The following is a 19,500-nucleotide window of genomic DNA, read 5'->3' as shown; positions in this document are numbered from 1 at the left end:
TCAGCAGCACCCTGTGATCTGCCTTGGCCCTCACCACATCCCAGCTGAGGAAGCAGTTGGATGGAGGGGTCCTTGCTTCGCCCAGCGACTGCTAGCAAGTGGCAGAGCCGGGGTGTGATGTGGTCTTGAGTCTGAGTCCGGGCTCCTTTCATCTGCCCAGGCCACTGACTTTCAAAATGGGCTTTTCTGGCTCCAGGGTTTGATGTGGTGCCTCAGGGTCCAACTGTGAATTTGTGTGTGGCTCCTGCCACCCCTTCCCCCATTCAGCCAGAGGTGTTTGTTAGTTCTGTGTGATAACATTAGACAGGAGCCTAAGATTCCCTTTAAAGAAAGGAGTCTGCCTTTCTAGTAAACCCCGAGGATCTAGGCCAGGTCCCTTGGTAGCTGATAAATCTATTTATTCTTTGGCGTTAGTGTCCAGGCACACTTCATAGCTGCAGCTGAACTGTTGAGAGCGCGGGCTCTGAAGTCAAGGTAACTGGGTCCGAATCCAGGCCACCACCTTCCCAGCTGGGGCGCTTAGGCAAATGCTTAGGCTCAAAAGCCTGCTGTGAGGATTAAAGGAGTTAACTCATGTAAAGGGGCTGGCACGTAGAGAATGCTCAATAATGGCTCTTCCTGTAAGAAGCCCTTAAGTGAGAAACCACCGATGCTATCATTTCACTGATGGTGTATAAGGAAGGAACTACTGATGCTATCATGTCAGATGTCATGATGCCATCTGATAGGAATCATAGACATTTTGGGGTGTGCTGGGGGACAGGTGCTATTGTGGCAGGCTTTCTCAGGCTCCCCCATTCTCCCAAAAGCGGCTGCTCAGGCAGGACCAGAAACACAAGCCAGTGGAGAGTGTTTTGCCGGCAGGTTGGCAGCCAGGCTTATTGGTAAAAGGGCCACTCCCCCAGGAGCTGGGACAATTTAACAGATTATCGGAAACAATGGCTAATTAGGAACTAAGCTTTTTGGCAGGAAGTCTTTTATTATAAAGCTTGATAAAATTTCACAGGCCACTGCTGGTGTCTGGGGCCAGAACAGGAACCTTCTCTGTCTAGGCCTGAGCACTGGGAAGGCCGTTGGAGCCTCAGGCCTCCCATCTCCACCTCTGCCCTTCCTCACCTAGAGGCCTTGACAAAACAGGAAATGGTCTGGGAGGCCACCAGGCCACAGAAGTCATGGTTCACTCTGTGTGCCTTTAGGTAAGCCCCATCCTTTCTCTGGGCCTCGTTTTCCTTACTCTCTAAGGAAGAGATGGCCACAGGATCCTGGACCCCTCCCGTGAGAGAACCTGAGAGAAATTTCCAGACCCAAGACGGTGGTGGACCTGGCATGGGACTTCTGTGCCCCTCCGCACAACCCATGCCCTCCTGCCTGATGCCCAGACCTCTGGCCATTCTCCCCAGCCCTGGACACCCACCCAGTCCCCTATTCCCAGAGCCAAGCAGATTCCCTCGTCCTATTTGTATTTGAGTCAGATAGATTTCTGGCCTCTAATTTTAATCCCAGTGAACATGATTCGTGAGGGTCCAGGGGCTGGGCTCTGCAGCAAGATGTTAGAATCTGCCATTAAGGAGCCATCAGTAATATATGAAAATTATAGGGGAGCTCCTGCTGGGGAAGGGTGGGCAGCTTGGAGGTAGAGAGCAGCCTGTCAGCTCTGGCCTCCTTCTGTCCTGGCCAGCACAGTCACTGGGGGCTTCGCAGCTGGGGGGGAAGGTCTCTGAGGCTTCATCCAGCTGTAATTTGTAAAAAGGCAAGAGCTGCTTAAATCAGGGGCGGTTAAGATTGTTCAGGCTTGCAGAGCCACCCACTCACTACTGAGGCAGAGGATCCCAGTGAACACCGTGATCCTGTCACTCCTGGGAGCCCTGGCCCTCCCCCCGGGCCTCCTGGAGCTCTGTTTCTTCATGTGTAAAATGGGGATGATAATAAAATCATCTCCATCGGGGTCAGTGGGGGGTTAAATGAGATCATGAATGTGTGGAAGTGTTGTGAAGATGAGAAGTCACGATACAGAGCGGAAGGAGGAGGAGGATTTGATGGAAGGGAGAAACCTGGGAGAGGGGGGCATAGACAGGCTTCTGGGACAAGAGGGCACTGCTCAGAGCCAGAGCCCCGCCTGGCCTGGGCTCTTGTCACTGCCCGTTTCCTAATCAGCTATGTGACCTCTGTCAGAGCACCCCATCCCCGCTTCCCTGCCTCTCTTTTCTCATTGGTTGAGAGGATTTGGTTCCTTCTGGCCCTAAAATCTTCAGTTCTGAGTCAACTTGTTAGTCAATGAATGTTCACAGAAATCATAGGAAGGACCAGGACTGTGGTGTGTGTGTGTGTGTGTGTGTGTGTGTGTATGTGTGTGTAGGGGTTAGAGGTGGTGTGGAGGTTGAGCAGAGGAATAGATTGGGGCGCTCACCTGTGCCACCTGACCTGTAGAACCACCCAATTCCACAGGAAGAATTAACCAGGTGGAAGGGACAGTCAGCACTGAAGAAGTTCAGAGGTTGGGCTGGGGTAAAGACTGATAGGACATAGTCCCAGCCTCATTCACAGTATTAACCTCTTATTGTTGAGTGACTCGATCAACTCCTAATTGATTAGGAGCCAGAATGCCTGAGTTTGAATCCTGTTCCTTCCACCCATTAGCTGTGTGACCTTGGGCAAGTCACTCAGTCTCTCTGAGCCTTATCTTAGTTTTCTCTTCTGTAAAATGAAGATGATAATAGTACTGCCTCATAAGGTTATTATGAATATTAAATGAGTTAATATATGGAAAACACTTAGCACCTGGCACCTGGTAGGGCTTGGTGACAGTTGTTATCAGTATTGAAGACCAACTGGGCAGCAGATGCTCTGTGCAGCCTTTCATGCACATTTCCCTCTAGCCTTCCCCTGGAGAAGGAAGGATGTTCTGTTTTAGCGATGGGGAAATGCACCTTCCGAGGGGTTACCCAGGTGGTCTCACATAGATAATAAGTAACAGAACCCTGGCCAGTGGGGCTCCTGGGCCACTGGCCTGGCTACCCCTCTGCACCTCCCTGGCTCCAGCCATGGGCATCTGTGGGGAGTTGACCGACATGTTGGAAGACATCCCTGAGCTGCTTGCTGTCACTGCCCCCAGCAAGTGGGTTGTGAGGAAGAAGAAGAGGACCAGATTTTGGAAATCTGGAAGCAACAGAGAGAGCCTCTTCCCAGGCTGCCTTTGTTCTGCATCTCCAGTTTCTGAGCTGGGGATGAGTGGGCCAAGGGCACCACTCCCCCCATTCTCACTAGCAGCCTCCTTGCCCAAGGGCTCCTCCTGCCTTCCCTTTCCTGCAGTGGCCAGAGTGAATTTTCTTCTCTAGGCCTGGGTGGCTAAGCAAAATTTACACATTCTACTTCCTTTTTTCTAACTGAGGCCTGGGCATTGCTAGGTGTTGAGGGGAGCCCACAGGGAGGGCAGAACCTTGATCTTAATGGAGCAGCTAGTTTGTAAGAGCAAAGGGCCAGCCCTGAATTTTCCCCTCAGCCTTACCCTGTATGTGGAAGTTATTTGGAGAGAAACCACACAGAACTGGGACCTCCAGGGGACTTAAGCACAGAGGACCCCTTTAGATGGAGGATAGAAACCTTCTCAGGCATGGAAGATGGGTAGGAAATGTTAGCGGTTAGGGCCAGGAGCATCTCAGAGACAGGGCTGAGTTCAGAGACTTGGGAGATATATACCTCCTGGGTGGCTGGGCCAGGGTTTGGGATTTATAAAGAACCGGAGTGTGGAATCACAAATTTACAGAGCATGTTTTATGTCCCAGGCTCTCTTCTAAGTATATTACATACACTAAATCATTTAAGCCTCCAACAACTCTATAAAGTGTGGATAAATGGTCATTTCCATTTTATGGAAGAGGAAATTAAGGCAAAGAGGTGAAGAAGGTGTTGCAGGAAGGGGGACCCCTTCCAGGGCCCAAGGGTGGGCTCTTGTCTAACACTCAGAAATGAATTGTCTGAGGAGACACACACACTGACAAAGCAAAAGACTTTATTGGGACGGGGCGCCTGGGTGGAGAGCAGCAGGGTAAGGGGACCCAGGAGAACTGCTCTGCCACGTGGCTCACAGTCTCAGGTTTTATGGTAATGGGGTTAGTTGCCGGGTTGTCTCTGGCCAGTCATCTTGCTTGGCCCAGACTTGGTCTGACTCAGGGTCCTTCCTGGTGGTGCGTGCATCTCTCAGCCAAGATGGATTCCAGCGAAAGGATTCTGGGAGGTTAGTAGGACATATTATGGGCTGGCGTCTCCTCCTTCCTTTTGGCCCCTCCCATATTTTCCCAGTTAGTTTTCAGCAGCAGTACCATGTTCCTTATCAGGACCTCCTGTTGTGAGAAACTTATGCAAGTGGTTATCATGGTGCCTGGCCAAGGTGGACAGTTTCGGTCAACGGTTCCCTAACAAAGGGATTTGGCCAAGGTCACACAGCCAGTGAATAGCAGAGCCAGGATTTGAAACCAGGAAGCCTGGCCTCAGACTGCTCTATTAACTACTTCACTTTACTGCCTTATGTGCAAACCCCCAGGATCTGCCTTCCAAAGCTAGAGTTAGTGGTTCTTAAAGCTTTCTGCTTCCCTTTGAGAAATTGATGAAAACCATGGCTTCTCTCCCCAGAAAATGAGGACATGTACGGATATTTGCATTCAATTTCAGAGTGTCACAGCCCACTCAGAGCTGGTTCTAATCTAGCGGTTGCCCTTCCCTGCTGGGCTCTCTGACATCTGTGTGGATGGGGCCGGGATGGCTACTTTCTACAAAGCAGAGGCTGTGGTGAGAGCCCTGGACCCTGAGAGTCCCCACCAAGGCCCACAGGTAGGATGGCTGGGTTGGGACCCTGCATCTCTGAGGGCTGTCACAGACCTTGGGTACCTAGGCTGCATGGGCAGGAGTCACACACTTTACTGGTGACATGAATGTTACCGTGTCTAAGAAGAATGGGGTGGGGGTGGGGACCGTTCTTGGTTTGTGTTCAGGTGAGTTGGAAATGGTATGAGTGTGTGAATGTGTTTGTGAGAGAGAAAATATATCAGTCAGGGTCCCAGCAGGAGAGAGAATTCTACTCAGTTGTTTTCACTGAAGAGATTTAATGGATTTCTTTCAAAGGTATGGGTGAGGTTGAGGACACCCACAGGGACAGTGCAGCACCCAGGGCCTGGCAACAACAGGGAGCTGTTTCCACCCAGGCTTGAAGAGGCAGTGGGAGGAGACAATGTTATTGTGCGTGAGTGAGAGGTGAGCGTGGTGGTGGGCGTGGGGGGAGCAGCCCCTCCCAGAACCATGGTGCTGAGACTGGGCCAGAGACGGAGGAAATAGCCCACATTCTCTCATCTCCCGTCTCCCATCTGCCATCTGCCATCTGCCAGTGCCTCCCACTGGCCAAACCCAACTGGAACCCACAGAGCAAGGGAACCAGGTGATGGAGTTTGATGGGAAGCAATCTCCTGGAATGGAGAAGGAGCTGGGCAGGGTGGGGCGGCAGCAGGAGACTCTCCAGCACGGAGAACAAGCCTCCAAATCAGTCTAGGACTAACTGCCAGCTCAGTGTCCCCTGCAGATCAGGAGGCCCATGTCTTGACACAGGCTTGCCCCGTCCCAGCCTTGTAGGTTGGATGTAGGAAGGGAAGACCTTCTGCCTGACCTGGGTGCTCAATCCCAGCCTTGCACTGGCCCTTGTCCCAGGGCAGTTTGGTGGGACAGCTGCCCACCTGCCCCCATAAATCTCGACTTCTATGTGTAGCCCAGCCCCTGGGAGCCACTTAATTTAGTCCTCAAAGAAGTTTCAAGTCTGCCTCCCCTCTGAGGGTCTTGCTCAAACTGATGATATATAATTAATGCTGCTTAATTGATATTCTTGGGACTTAGTCATAGGGGTTTTAGGAACCCTTGGGAGCATCTTTTGTGACATGTCAGGAGCTTTTCCCACTGAGTTTTGTTGCCAGGGACAAGAAGTAAGCTTTTCAGAGGGTGAATACCCTAATTTCCAGGCTTATTTCTCATTTGTACTTTCTCCTCTCTGGGAGGCTGTCCCAGCCCCTGGGGTTAAAGTCCCCTCACCTCCCCGACTGCTCAGCCCCTTCCCCAATTTCATACCACAGCCTCCCCAGTCCACACTTGCCACCTACCCAACAATTCTCTAGGGTTCTCTGCATCAGAATCACTTGGTAAAACAAAGCAGATTTTGGGCTTCCCTGCAGCTTTGTTAATCAGAGAATTCCTGTGCCTACCAGTGTTTGGTGGTCTGTGCCCCAGACTTGAGCAGTGTCAGGCTCCCTCCCATCCTTAGAGACCAAGTGTGGACAAAGGGCTTCAGAATGGAATGGAGGGAGGGACAGGCCCTTCCAGGGACCTGGAAGGGCGTTCAGGGCTGGCTTGGCTCAGGATTACAGAGTGGTGAGGGGTTAACCTACCTTCCCCTCCTCCCCAAGCCCCCTTAGCAGAGTCAGATCTCGTGCCTTTGCGTGCTTCCCGCTGCTAAAACCTCATCTCTCCAAGTCCCTTCTGGCTTGAAATCTCTAATTCTCTATGTAGAACGAAATACAACCAAATTAATTTTTTCTTTTAAAAAAAAACATCAGTTCAGCTGTGATCTGACCGTCATTAATAGGGGTATAAATTGGGTCTGACACGGACCCAGTGGCTTCTTGGATTTTTAAAATCCAAGTTTTCACATTTTTTTCCCTTTGTTATTAGCCCAAGTAATGAAGGCTATAAAACATCTTTAGTAAGTCCCTGGGTTTAAGATTTCATTCACAGTAGTTTAGGATGTGCATATATGTTAATTACCCCTGGTCCTGGTAATTTATCACCGCCCAGCCAGGCTCACTTGTCCCCTTTCCTGCTCTAGGAGATATTGGGTGCCCTTGGAGTCCCCCTCCGTGTCCTGTTTCCAGGGGAACTCCATTTTCTTCTCCAGCAGAGATCAATCTCTAGGGAATTCCCCCCTATTGAGCTTCAAGTGCCATTTTAAAAGCAGCGCTGTCATCTTCCCTAATGGGTGTTTTCCTTGGAGTCTCTGCCGGGAGTGGAGGGAGATGGAAGGATGCACAAAGGAATACTTGCCTCTTCTGGGCTGGGGTTTATATAAAATTCTGCCAGAGGGATTTTTTTATTGTGTTTGAGAGAGGAAGGCAGTGCATTGAGGAGGAGGTAGGTCCCTTTCTTAAGAGAGGATTCTCTCGAACCTGGGTGTTTTCCTGGAATAGTCTACATTCTAGAAAGCTATTAGGAGAAATTTTCTTTGCATCTGAAGACACGCGGGATTAAGAATTAGAAAGGGCAGGAGAGGAAAATGCAGGAACTGTTTTGCAACCAGGGTTATAAGATTGTTATGGAATTTGTGGGGTGGGGCAGGAACCCAGTCTTATTCAACTCAATGTCCTTACCATGGCCTTGCACACAGGGAGGCTTCTATAAATGCTTGTGAAGTAAACCTCATCTTTATTTGGCTTTCATAATGCTTGAGGACTCTTGGCAGTTAGATGAAGTAAAAATATAATAAGCCTTGGGGAGTATCTCTGTGCTTCCTAGATGAGATGCTGCCCGATTCGTGAGTCATTTAATAAAGCCAATTAGATCTTCAAATTAAAAAAATATATATATATACATATATATATGTATATATGTGTATATATATATATATATATATATATATATATATATATATATCAAATGAGCTTTGGAGTTAGACATTCTTAGGTTTAGATCCCAGCTGTGCCTAGCTGGTGTGAGCTTGGGCAAGTCACTTAACCTCTCTGATTTTTAGTTTTCTCACTTGTAAAATGGGTAAATGGTCACAGGGTTTTTGTGAGAATTGAGTGCGATAATTCAATGATCCACTTGATCTACTAAGCATTCAGTAAGGGGCTCAGTAAATGTTAGTTTTCTTCCTTCCTCCTACCATGTTCCTACTGAGAATCTGTGGTTCTCAACTCCATCTGCATCTTAGAATCATGTAGGAAACTTTTTAAAAATACAGTCTTTCAGGCCCCACCCACTGAGATTCGGATTTAATTGGCCTGTGGTAGGGCTTGAGCACGGATGGGTTTTTTTGTTTGTTTGTCTTTTTTGCCGCTCCTCATGGCTCGTGGGATTTTAATTCCCCTACCAGGGATTGAACCCTCACCCTTGGCAGTGAAAGCGCAGAGTCCTAACCACTGGACCTCCAGGGAATTCCAAGCATGGGTATTTTAAAAAATCTTCTGTTAAAGGCTACGTTTCTTTAAAGATAAAATCACGATTCCCGTAGAAATATAAAATGAACACACGGCAAAGATTTATTCAACTTATTAATCATTGAGGGACCCAGAAAGATGTTATAACTGGTTCAAATAATTCCAACACCACACACATATATGAAATCAGGAATACTGAAATGAATTTACAAATAGCTGCAAAATTGGTCTGTATCCACAGGGTAATAATCAAATAATCACTTGCATTCCACTGAGGAAAATCTATTTGCATTTCTATGGATAAAATCATCTGCATTACTCTATGCTTTCTATAATTTGCGGAGTCGTAAAGTAGCTCAGAGATAATGAACGATGCAGACCTCTATGAAATCAGATACCTGGACTAGTATACGAAACAGGATGCCCAGTGCTCTGCTTTTTTGTACATTTTAATAACTTTCACACTTCCCCAGCTAGGGTGGAGCACCCTGCCTTAGACCTTTGTATATCGTTCTGTTAACAGTGTTGTCACACTGTATTGTAGTTATTTGTTTGAGTTGTCCCACCTATGATAGAGAAGTCCTTAAGTACAGGATTCGTGTTCTATTTATGTTTGTAACCCAGCACCCACCACACTGCCTGGCCTACTTTATAAGTGCTTAAAAACTGTTGAATTCATAATTGGATTGAGTTGGATAGCTCTAAGAAGCAAGCAGAACGAGTATTAGTCTCCATCTTCTGATGAGGAAACTGAGGCTTTGAAAGTCTCCGATCAAGTCACACAATCAGCTTGTGATGAAGTTGGGACTCAAACCTTCTCATCGATTTCCTCATTCAACCTTTCTTCATTCAACAATGAGTACCTACTGTATACCAGTCACTGGGAGCAGTGGGCTTCTGCTGTCCTTGCCCTCAGGACCTTATATGTAGGGTAACATGGCTTAGAGAACGTGAGCCAGAATGCCTGGGTTGTGCCTTGAAGTCAGCAATTATTAGCCGTGTGACCCTGGACAAATTACTTGGCTTTTTGGTGCTTTCATTTTCTCATCCATAAAATAGGGAAGCCTGCCATAAAAGGATTAAATAAGGTAGTATGGTGTGAAGTGTTTACTGCAGCTGCTGGTGCTATAATCATGTAGGACTGTGAGCCTGTGACTCTGTTAAACATTGTGTCAGGTCCTGAGCTGCAAAGATGAGGAAAACTTGGATCCCCGCCAACCCATTGCTTGAGAAGCTCAGTCTAGTGGGATGGAAAGAGTAGATCATTATTAGGTCTTGTGATGAGTGCAGCCATAGGGATATGAGGAGGATTATGGGAGTGCAAGGGAAGGGGTGGGAGTTAGAGAGCTGGACTTTCAGGGAGCTGAGTCCTTAAGCATTAGCGATTGGCCTACCTGGGGTACCTGCCAGGAGGTGGCTATTGCAGTGTTTGAGGCGAGAAAATGAAGAGTCCTGACCAAGGCCACGGCAGAGGAGGCAGGGAGAGGGGAGAGATTTAGCTGATGGAATTGATGGGAATGAGAGATTGATTTGCTGTGGGCCTGAGGGCAGGAAGGTGCCAAATCTAGTGCTCCCCAGATGACCCCACACTGCCCTGGGTGGGATGTTCTCTTTGCAGGTTTCTAACTTACTTCAGGGGAGAAGGGGATACCTAGCTATGTCCCAGACAACTGGAAACATGTTAAGAATGGTCGACGACCTATTTAAAATATTTTCACTTTGTCTGCCTGTCTTGTTTAGTTTGGGGAATATCACGCCCTACCACCATGGAGTGTACAGTGCTTTTGTGCTTTATCTTTTAGACCCATGTCCCTTTTTAAAAATAAAATCTCACCAAAAATATCTAGTGGATTGAAGACGTAAAAGAGCTGCTTTGATGGAACGGGTATCCCGGAACGGTGCCCACACTGCCCGCCCTCCATGACATGGGAAGGCTCCTGGGAGCTCCCATCCCTGTGGACCACAGTCTAGCCCAGTGGTTCTCCAAGGGAGGTCCCTGCACCAGCAACATCAGTGTCACCTGCATTTTTAGAAGTACAGATTCTGGGCTTCCCTGGTGGCACAGTGGTTAAGAATCCGCCTGCTGGTGCAGGGGACATGGGTTTGAGCCCTGGTCTGGGAGGAGCAACTGAGCCCGTGTGCCGCAGCTGCTGAGCCCGCGTGCCACAGCTACTGAAGACCCCGTGCTCCGCAGCAAGAGAGGCCTCCGTGATGAGAGGCCTGCGCATCACAACAAAGAGTGGCCCCCGCTCGCCGCAGCTAGAGAAAACCCGTGCACAGCAACGGAGACCCAACGCAGCCAAAAATAAATAAATAAAATAAATAAATTTATTAAAAAAAAAGAAGTACAGATTCTTAGCCCTCATCCTAAACCCACTGAATCAGAACCTACAATCTATGTTTTAACAAACCTTTAAGTAATTTTCATGCCCAGAAATGGGGAGTGACTTGCTTTAAGTCATTCAGGGAGTTTAATGGGATATAATTATTGAGTGTCCAGTGTGTGCCAAACTCTAGTGTATATGTTGCAGGGGTTACCAAGAAAGTTAAGTCTCTGAATTAGTTATGCGCTGCTGAGTAACAAATTAGCCCACAGCTTAGCCACTTAAACAACAGGGTCATGGATCTGGGTGTAGCTCTGTAGAATCCTTTACGTCAGGGTCTCTCACAAGGCTGTAGTCAAAGTGTTGGCCAGGGCCTCAGTCTTCTCAAAGTTCAGCTGGGGCAGGATCCACTTTTAAGTTCACTCAGTGGTCTTTGGTAAGATTTAGATTCTCAGGGGTGGGTTGGCTGATAGCCTTGGTTCTTTGCCACATGGGTCTCTCCATAGGGCAGCTCACATCATGGCATGTGGCTTCATCAAAGTGAGCAAGCAAGAGAGAGAGGGCGCCTAAGACGGAAGCCATAGTTGTTTATAACATAACCTTGGAAGTGACTTATGCTCTAGTCCAGTCTTCATTAGAAGTGAGTCACTAGCTCCAGCCCGTATTCAAGGGGAGGGTATTGCACAAGGGCATGAATGCCACGAGATGGGACCTTAAAAGATCCCACAGTCCCTGTCTCTGCCTTGCATTTACAATTGGGGCATCAAATCAATACACACCTAATGCGGAATCAGTCAGAGAAGGAAGGTGGTCATAGAGGTGCCACAAGTTCAGTGGTGGCTCAGAGAGAAGTAATTCTCTGGTTGGAGGAATCAGGAAGATTTCCTGGAGGAGGTAGCATTAACAACAGATCTTGACTGATTGGAGGATGTGCCCTTGGCTGAGAAGGGGAGGCCAGGTGGAGGACACAGCCTAGGCAAAGGCAGTGAGGTGAACAAGTGAAGGGCCTGCTCAGGTATCCAGGTATCAAAACCATCTCACTTGAGTGGAGCCTATATAGAGAAAGGGAGAATAAAGTGACAATGGAGATTGGAGCCATAGGTGGACAGCTTCCACTGTTAGATGTGGGAGCTCTCCCCTTGATGGGGGGGTGGGGGCAGGAGCTGGGAGAGGCGTGGCTTCCATCATTACCGGGTTCAGGACTGAGGGGCTCCGAGCCCAGTGCTCCCCTGTTCCACCAGCCTGGCCATGAGATCCACGCCCCATCTCCTCTTGTAGTTCGGACGCACTGAAGTCATCGACAACACACTCAATCCCGACTTTGTGCGCAAATTCATCGTGGATTACTTCTTCGAGGAGAAGCAGAACCTCCGTTTTGACCTGTAAGTAGAAGATCGTGCTGAGGATGGAGCTGGGGAAGGAACCATGGATGGGAGGTGGGGCTACAGGACCTGTAGTGGGGCGGGAGTTTCCTCACGAGGGAAGGTAGCGGGGAGCTGTGATAGTAGAGGAACTCAGGGTTGGCCTAGGATAAAAGTGACAATTAGCTGAATCCAGCCCCACCTTCATCAGGAGGTGGAAAGGAGGTGGGGAGGGGGAACAAAGGCACCCCCGCCATTTGTCTCAGTGTGGGAGGGTGCTGGGCAAGCTACCTGATTCGGGGGGTGGTGAGGAAAGATCTTGGGGGCAACCCAGCTCTAATTCTGGGGAGCCCTTTTCCCCCCAGCTCCCCATTGACTTCTCCCTCTGTCAAAGCTTGTTCTGGGAGAGGGTCCCCTCCAGTTTCCCCTCCTGCAGAGGTAACTTGGCTGATGGGGCTCAAAGCATCTGTGTGTTTATCACAAAGATGCAGAGTGCCCCTCTCCTGAGGTTAAGGATGATGGTGGGATTTTAGTCTGATGAGAAGGTGGAGGAGTGGTGTTTTGTTGTATTTTCAGGGTCTAAGGTGATTAGAAAGGATTGTGCCCTAGAGAATTGTGGACTGAGTGGGGAAGAAAAGAGGGGTTGGCACCTGAGAGAGCAAAGGAAAAAAATGCAGTGAAAGGAAATGACTTTGGAGGCACCAATAGAAGGGCTTGAGGCCCAGAGCAGTCAATGCAGCCCATTGTAGGGAAGTCACCTGGTGACACTTTGGAGAGAGAAAGTGCTCAGGGAAGAGGACTGGCACAATGACGACTGCCCCTCAGTAGGAGTTGTCTGTACCTAGAATGACTGTTTGGCTGCAGAGATGGCCAGTGTGAGTAGAGGCGGAATGCAGGAGGGAAGGGCTGCAGGTGAGGCTGTGGGTGAGCTAGCCCCAGGTGAAGAGAGGTGCCCAGCTGCAGGATCAGCTGCCTGTGGTGGGCTGAGGTACAGGTATTCATGCCTCCCTCTTTCCTGAGTGCTCAGGCCTGAGGGCAGGTTGGGCAGGCCTGGGCAAAAGGGAACAATCAGGGAAGGTCAAAGGCAAGGTACTGAAGTCCAAGGGCAGCTGAGCCTTAGCTCGGAAGATGGGAGAGCAGTCAGTGAAGAGCAGGGTGGCTCGGGTATCTGTGAACCAGCCAGGGTGGCAGAGCAAGTTTATTTTATTTTTTCAGTTTTTAATGAGGTATAACATATATAGTGAAGTGCCCAAATCTTAATAGCGCTACCCCAATGATGCATTTTGATATCCATTTACCACCCAGATCAAGAGACAGACTAGCACCTTAGAAGGCTCCCATTTGCATCTCCCTGCTATTACTCCCAGAAATATCCACTGTGTTGGTGCCTGGTTTTGGGGGAGCAGGGGTCCTGGCTCAGTTCAAGAAGCCAGGCAATTTGGGGCAGGATGCCCCAGCTGCCTTCACCATCTCTCTGTGTTCCCTGCAGATATGATGTTGACTCCAAGAGTCCTGATTTATCTAAACACGTGAGTTCTGCCAGTGCCTGCCCAGCAATTCTGAAAGTCTCTTAAATGCCAAACTCTGAGTTGGCCTTGGGCTTCACTGTGACACAGAATGTGTCTGATGCTGCATCCTGTCATTTCAGAGCCCTCATACTTCCAGGGGTGAGGTGATGGAGGAGGTGGGATGGCTGTGAGCAGAGTGGGTGACAGTGGTCTTTTCTGTACCCTGGATGTGCAGGATTTTCTGGGCCAGGCCTTCTGCACCCTTGGAGAGATTGTGGGGTCCCCTGGGAGCCGCCTGGAGAAGTCCCTCACGTAAGTGTTCAGGGGAGTGGGACCTGTCTGGTTTGCTTCCTCAGTGATGGGCCAACTTCCTGTTCATCCTTGCTGAGGGCTGGCTCAGGGGAGAGGCAAAGCAGTCAGCCAGTCATAACAGACAATCGGAAATAAGGAGACCTCATGGGCCTTGCCCTTGCAGGGCTTTTAACCCAGTTATCTTGGAGGGACCCTGGCTCAGTTATTAGAACCCCATGTTCCTTAGCATGGCCCGAGATACTATCTACCCCACTCTCACACCCCACCCCATCATTGTACAGGGGAAGAAACTGAAGCCCAGAGAGGGAAATTGATTTGCCCAAGGCCACACAGCTAGGAAGTAGAAGAGCTGGGATTTGAACCCAGGGATCTACTCACAAAGAGTATTCCTCAGATTGTTCATACCTTGTTGAGGCCAGAGCTGGGCATGGTGAGGCCCTCCCTATCCTACCCTGCCCTTGCATCATAGGGTTTTAAGTGCTTTTAGGGGAAGACTATTATACTGAGCAGGCTCTGGGATGTGGAGTCCCAAGGCTTGTCACAGTGGAGCCTGATGGTGGCTTCAGGGACCAGCCAGGTTGGCCAGGTGATGGGGTGACCTCTCTTGTCCCTGTTTCAGGAAGCCCCAGGAGTAGGGCCCAGGCAAGAGAGGCCTGCACACTAAGACAAGTGTCCAGGTCATAGGGCAGGGTGGGCAGAAAAGCCCCCCACTTGCTTCTGCCAAGTTCACACTGGATGCTGTCCCCTCACCGTGATCAATAACTGCAGAATGTGTTATTGTGGGGGGGTGGGGGGGGTGGTCTCTCTCCCAGGCCCTTGTCTCTGACGCCCAGTAACTGTGTGGTAACTTCAGGGTCCCCAGAAAGGCCTCACTATCCCCACAAACATCTCCTCCTCTGGGTTCACAGAAAATAGTGACAAATAGCTATCATTTATTGAGAACAGGGAGTAAACTTATGTTTGGGGGCTCTGAAGTTTATAGAGTTTGGGGTCCCGGGAGTGAGTTTGTGTCGGCCCCTCTCAGCTCCCCACTGCCTGGATCAAATGCACATGAGTTATTTGGGTCTGTGCTGTCCCCTGACCTACCTTTGGTGGAGGGACACACCTTCAAGAGGGATCAAGGAAGACTTGGGAAAGGGGATGGCTACTGAGAGGAGCCTTAAAGGGTAAGCGGGATCTAAAATGTTGAGATGCTGGGTGTTGGTGAAGGAGGGGGATATACTCTTCCCGCTGAAGACACATGAAGTTTTCATGTGTCTGAGTCTAGTTGTCTCCCAGGCTAGACCTATGAACGGCTCCCTTTCATTGGGCATCTGTTCTGAACCAGACAGTCTTTTGTCTCCATGGCCTCATGTGATTATCTCAGCAATCTCCCCATTTCACAGCCCGAACACTGAGGCTCAAAGAGGTAGAGCAGAGGTTCTCAAACTGTAGCAGGCATCAGCATCACCTGGAGGGCTTGTTTAGTACAGACTACTGGGCTCCAACCCCAGGTCTGGGCAAGGGCCTGAGAATTTACATTTCTAACATATTTCTAGGGGCTGTGATGCTGCTTGCCTGGGGACCACACTTTGAGAACCCCTGGGGTGGAGCTGCCCAGGGCTTCACAACAAGGTTTGGGAAGAAGACCTCTTCTTCCTCTGGCCTGTGGCTCTTGGTCCTGGTTTGATGTTTGACCCAGAACAGAAACCTGTCTCCAAGAATCTAGATGCCAAGTGCTCTGGCCTCTCAGAATGGGGATACTCAGCTCATGACCTGCTCTCTCTCTCTCCACAGAATAGGAGCATTCAGCCTGAATTCCAGGACAGGCAAACCCATGCCAGCTGTATCCAACGGGTAGGCCACCAGACATCTCTAGCCCTGGAGTCCTCAGACATTCAGCCAGCTCTGCAGAGGGGGCCTCAGAGTCCTGGCCCAGTCCCTGCTCCTACCACTGTGCCTTTAGCCCTGGTCAGGGACACAGAGAGGGTCCTGGGTCCCTCCTAAAGTGGCACTTTGGGCCACTCCGCAGCTGGCCCTCCCCCCGTCCAGGCTAGAGCTCCAGCATCCCCAGCCCCAATGGCTCATAGGACTTCAGGGAGCAGGGTGGGGCTTAGAGGTAGGGGCTGTTTCTGGGAATCAGCAGGGGCTGGGCACTCTTCCTTCCCTTCCTCTCTCCCGGCCAGTTTTCTTCCACCTCCTACCTCCTCTAACCCTTCCCCTCTCTTATCTTCATCTCCTCCCCATCTTCTTCTCCGTTGCTTCCACTGCTGGATGTCAGCCTGCTCACAGAGTAGTTCCGCTAAATCCTTACTCTCCGCATTTGCTTACCAGCTGTGGCAGGCTGGCCTTGTTCCTCCAGCCCCCACCCTGAACATCTGCTTTTGGCTGGCCTCACGCAGATATGGCAACCAAGACCCTCCCACTCTTTCCCCTTCCTCTCCTGGTTGGAGAAAGGGTCCTCACCTGGCAGGGGTTGGGGAGCCAGGGTAGGGAGCATCTGCTTGGGGGACCAGCCTGGAGGTGCCTCTGGAGACGAGCACTTTGGCTGAGTAAGCAAAGCTCCACTGGCCTTTGCAGAGGGCTCCTAGAAGTTGGGGTCCCAGCAGCTGGATTGGCCACCAGCCTAGCGGGTTGTGGGAAAGAGGCCTTCAGGGGACCCAGGGATGCTCACAGCCCAGGAAGTATATGGATGCTAATTTATAAGAAGAGTAGAGAAGCAGCAATTGGAGAGGGAGCAGGAGTCAGAGAGAGAAACAGAAAGGGAGAGCAAGAAAGACCAGAGGGATGGAGGGAGGGAGGGAGGGAGAGAGAGAGAGAGAGGCCGAGCGAGCAGGTGGGAGCAGACTGGGGCTTGAGAGCGTGGAAGGAAAGATTGGAAATAGAAGAGGGGCTAAGAGGCAAAGAGAGGAGCAGATGGAGAACCATTGGACAGAGGAGGCTGGTGTGAGGATTCTATCTCCCTGGTCAAACAAATCAATCTTTACTAGCAAGGAGGGCCAGATTGGGGGGCGGGGGAGGTAGGGAGGGGCTTTGGGTTACTCAACTCAGCTGCCCAAGTCTAGGGGGACAAGCTGTCAGGCACCGCCACCTCCCTATGGCAGGGGAACCTCGAGATGCAGCCTCTGCTCTGCTCACCTGATTTGGAGAGATTTGGGCTGTCTCATCAGCCCTCAGGACCGGCTCCCATGCCTCCCCTGTCTGAGAACTTCTCCCTTTAAGAGCTGGCACTGGGGAGAGCTCCATCAGTGGTTCTCAAAATGTGATCCACAGTCAACATGCTGGTGACCCTGAGGCTGGCCCAATTGTGGGGCTGGATTTTATCAGCTTTGCACGATTGTAAAGGAAACCAGGCAGGGAGAGAAATGGTGCTCTTGAGGGCCTTCTCTGTGCCGGGCACTGTGTGTGTGCATATTAGTTAGTAAAATGGATGCTACAATTACACCCATTTTATGGGCCATGAAACTGAGATTCAGAGAGGTGTAGTAGTGAGCCCAAAGTCACACAGCTACTGGACAACGTGCCATTTTCTTCTCCCTCCCAGTGGCCCCTGGCTGCACTGGGAACCCCCTGGGTTAGTCCTAAACAATCGGAATGGGATGGGATGGTGCCTGGGGGAGGGGGCCCTCCTGATCTAAGGAAGAGGTAGTGCAGATCCCCTGGGTAGAGCTCCACCCTGGGAATTGCCCTCCTAGAGGGGATTCTCTGGGTGGGTTGACTTCATGTCCCGGTTGCCTCCCTCACAGAGAAGGCACATGGTTGGCCGGGATCTCTCTCCCCCAGAGAGATCCCAGCCAAGAAGTTTAAGGGGAGGGAGCCATGGGAGAGGGCCCGGCAAGCTGCCACCAAGAGTATACCAGTCCTCCTGCTTTACCCCCTTTTACTGCTCTCTCACCTACAATGAATCAGAGTGGCTCAGAGCTGGAATGTTCCAGGACTCTGGGGATCAGCTGGGTGCAGGGTGGGGTGGCTAGCCCACGAGGTCTTTTGCCCACAGAAGTGGTCTTTGGATGGAAAGTTTGAGGACCACTGGTCTGGAAGCCTCCGGGTGAGTCTGGATGCTTTTCCAATTCTAGGACTTTCACTGCAGACAGTACCCTCCTTGGCGGGCTCTTGGGGAGCAGGGGGCGGGGCAGCTCCAGGCCTGGGGGCCTGGCCCAGGAAGCAGTGCCCTAGGCCACAGGAGACTGTGTCTTCTTAGGGGCTTTGGGGCAGATCTGCTGGATGGTTGGGGGTGGCGGGAGGAGGATGAAGAGGGCTGATTCAGGGAGAGTTCAGGCTTGTGGCTCTGTCTTTGTCTGACTTTCCATTCTTTCATCTTCTCCTCTCCCAGTGGTGTCCCAGGGAAGAAATGTGGCACCATCATCCTGTCCGCTGAGGAGCTCAGCAACTGCAGGGTGAGTGGCAGAGGGACTCCAGGACAGGACCTGGTGGGGGTGGGGTTGAAGCAGTGACAGAGAGCAAGCTGGCCTCTCTGTGACCGTTGTGTGTCGTTGGAGGGACTGGGGGAAGACCGGGCTCCTCAGTCTGACCTGGCTGTCGTAGAAGTCCACAGCATCGGAGCTAGAAGGTGTCTTCCCTTTTTACAGCTGAGCTGAGACCCAGAGACAGGAGGAAACTCGCCCACAGTCAGCAGCAGAGCTGGGCTGGGAGCCCTGGTCCACTCCCCATCATGGCCACCGCTCACTTGTCCTTGAGCCAAGACTGCCTTGGCACTGACACTAGCAACAGAGGGGCCTTTTCTTGGAGCCTGGGCGCTTGGCATTTAGTTGTCATTTTTCACTTTTAGCTCTGGAGTAGGGTGACACCCCTGCATGGGGCTGAGGGAGAGCATGTGGGGTGTGTGTGTGTGTGTGTGTGTTGGGAAGCCAGAGTCTGCAATCCTAGGCAGCCCTTGGTTTTGCTTCTTCTGTGGGACTGTGGGAAAGAAGGAGATGGGGACAGCTGGCAGGTAGCTGAGCACCCAAGAAGGGGCTCAGGGGACCCAATAGCTAATAATGCTGATAAAATGCAGTAATGGTGATAGTTTCTGTCTATCAATGTCTGGGCATTTTACATGTTATCACTACTTCTGACAACAATCCTAAGAGGTAGGGTAACCGTTGTTATTCCCATTTTATGGATGAGGAAAGTGAGGTTCAGAGAGGCTAATCACCTGTTCAAGGACAATAAGTGGTAGAGCCAGGGTTCTAATCCAGGTCAGCCTGATTCTGAAACCCAGGCTTATTCCCCTAAACTACCCAGGCTTGCATGCCCCTTAGGTTAATTAGGAGCCACAGGTGAGAACATAGAAGGTCATAAGGAGAAAAGGAGGAGACAGCGACAGTGTGAGCACAAGACCAATTCTGGGGTAACCTGGGAACTCAGCTTCCTGTGGGGCTGGATCCAGCTCAGATTAGAGGGCCTGGGAGGGATGAGGAGAAACAGCATTTTCTGACCTTCCTGGGAAGGCAGTATAACTATTGTATCCATTAGCTATCAGTATTTACCATATTAGAAGTTAAAATTGAGGGACTTCCCTGGCAGTCCAGTGGTTAAGACTCCGCGCTTCCACTGTAGGGGCGCAGGTTCAATCCCTGGTTGGGGAATTGAGATCCCACATGCGGCAGCACGGTGCTGCCAAAAAAAAAAAAAAAAGAAAGAAATTTAAGTTATGTATTAATTCATTTAAAAATAACAATAGTTTAACCCATTATAGGTTAACAGAAGTAACATCTTTTTTGAAAAATAACTATATTTTCCAAAATAAAATTCATTTATTGAGAAGACTGCTTTGCTTTATATTTTAAAATATCACTTTAATGTCTGGCTTAACAGAAGAGCTGGATTT

The 19,500-nt window shown here is 50.3% G+C and overlaps 1 protein-coding gene across 4 annotated transcripts in view; it reads left to right on the top strand.

The window, feature by feature from the left end:
• CPNE5 (copine 5) overlaps positions 1–19,500 on the top strand; it is a 90,865-nt gene that overhangs the window by 29,043 nt on the left and 42,322 nt on the right. For 2 of the 4 annotated variants that reach the window (XM_032650527.1, XM_032650526.1), the window contains exons 4-9: positions 11,789–11,892; positions 13,361–13,400; positions 13,615–13,691; positions 15,468–15,527; positions 17,668–17,718; positions 18,004–18,067. In XM_032650527.1, the coding sequence (XP_032506418.1) occupies positions 11,789–11,892; positions 13,361–13,400; positions 13,615–13,691; positions 15,468–15,527; positions 17,668–17,718; positions 18,004–18,067 (396 nt within the window). Of the gene's footprint in view, positions 1–11,788; positions 11,893–13,360; positions 13,401–13,614; positions 13,692–14,178; positions 14,332–15,467; positions 15,528–17,667; positions 17,719–18,003; positions 18,068–19,500 lie in introns of those variants that run through there. The other 2 variants (XM_032650528.1, XM_032650529.1) reach the window with 2 other exon arrangements.

This window comes from Phocoena sinus, chromosome 11, assembly GCF_008692025.1.
Source record: "Phocoena sinus isolate mPhoSin1 chromosome 11, mPhoSin1.pri, whole genome shotgun sequence".
Taxonomy (NCBI): domain Eukaryota; kingdom Metazoa; phylum Chordata; class Mammalia; order Artiodactyla; family Phocoenidae; genus Phocoena; species Phocoena sinus.
This window is presented reverse-complemented; position numbering and strand designations above follow the sequence as displayed.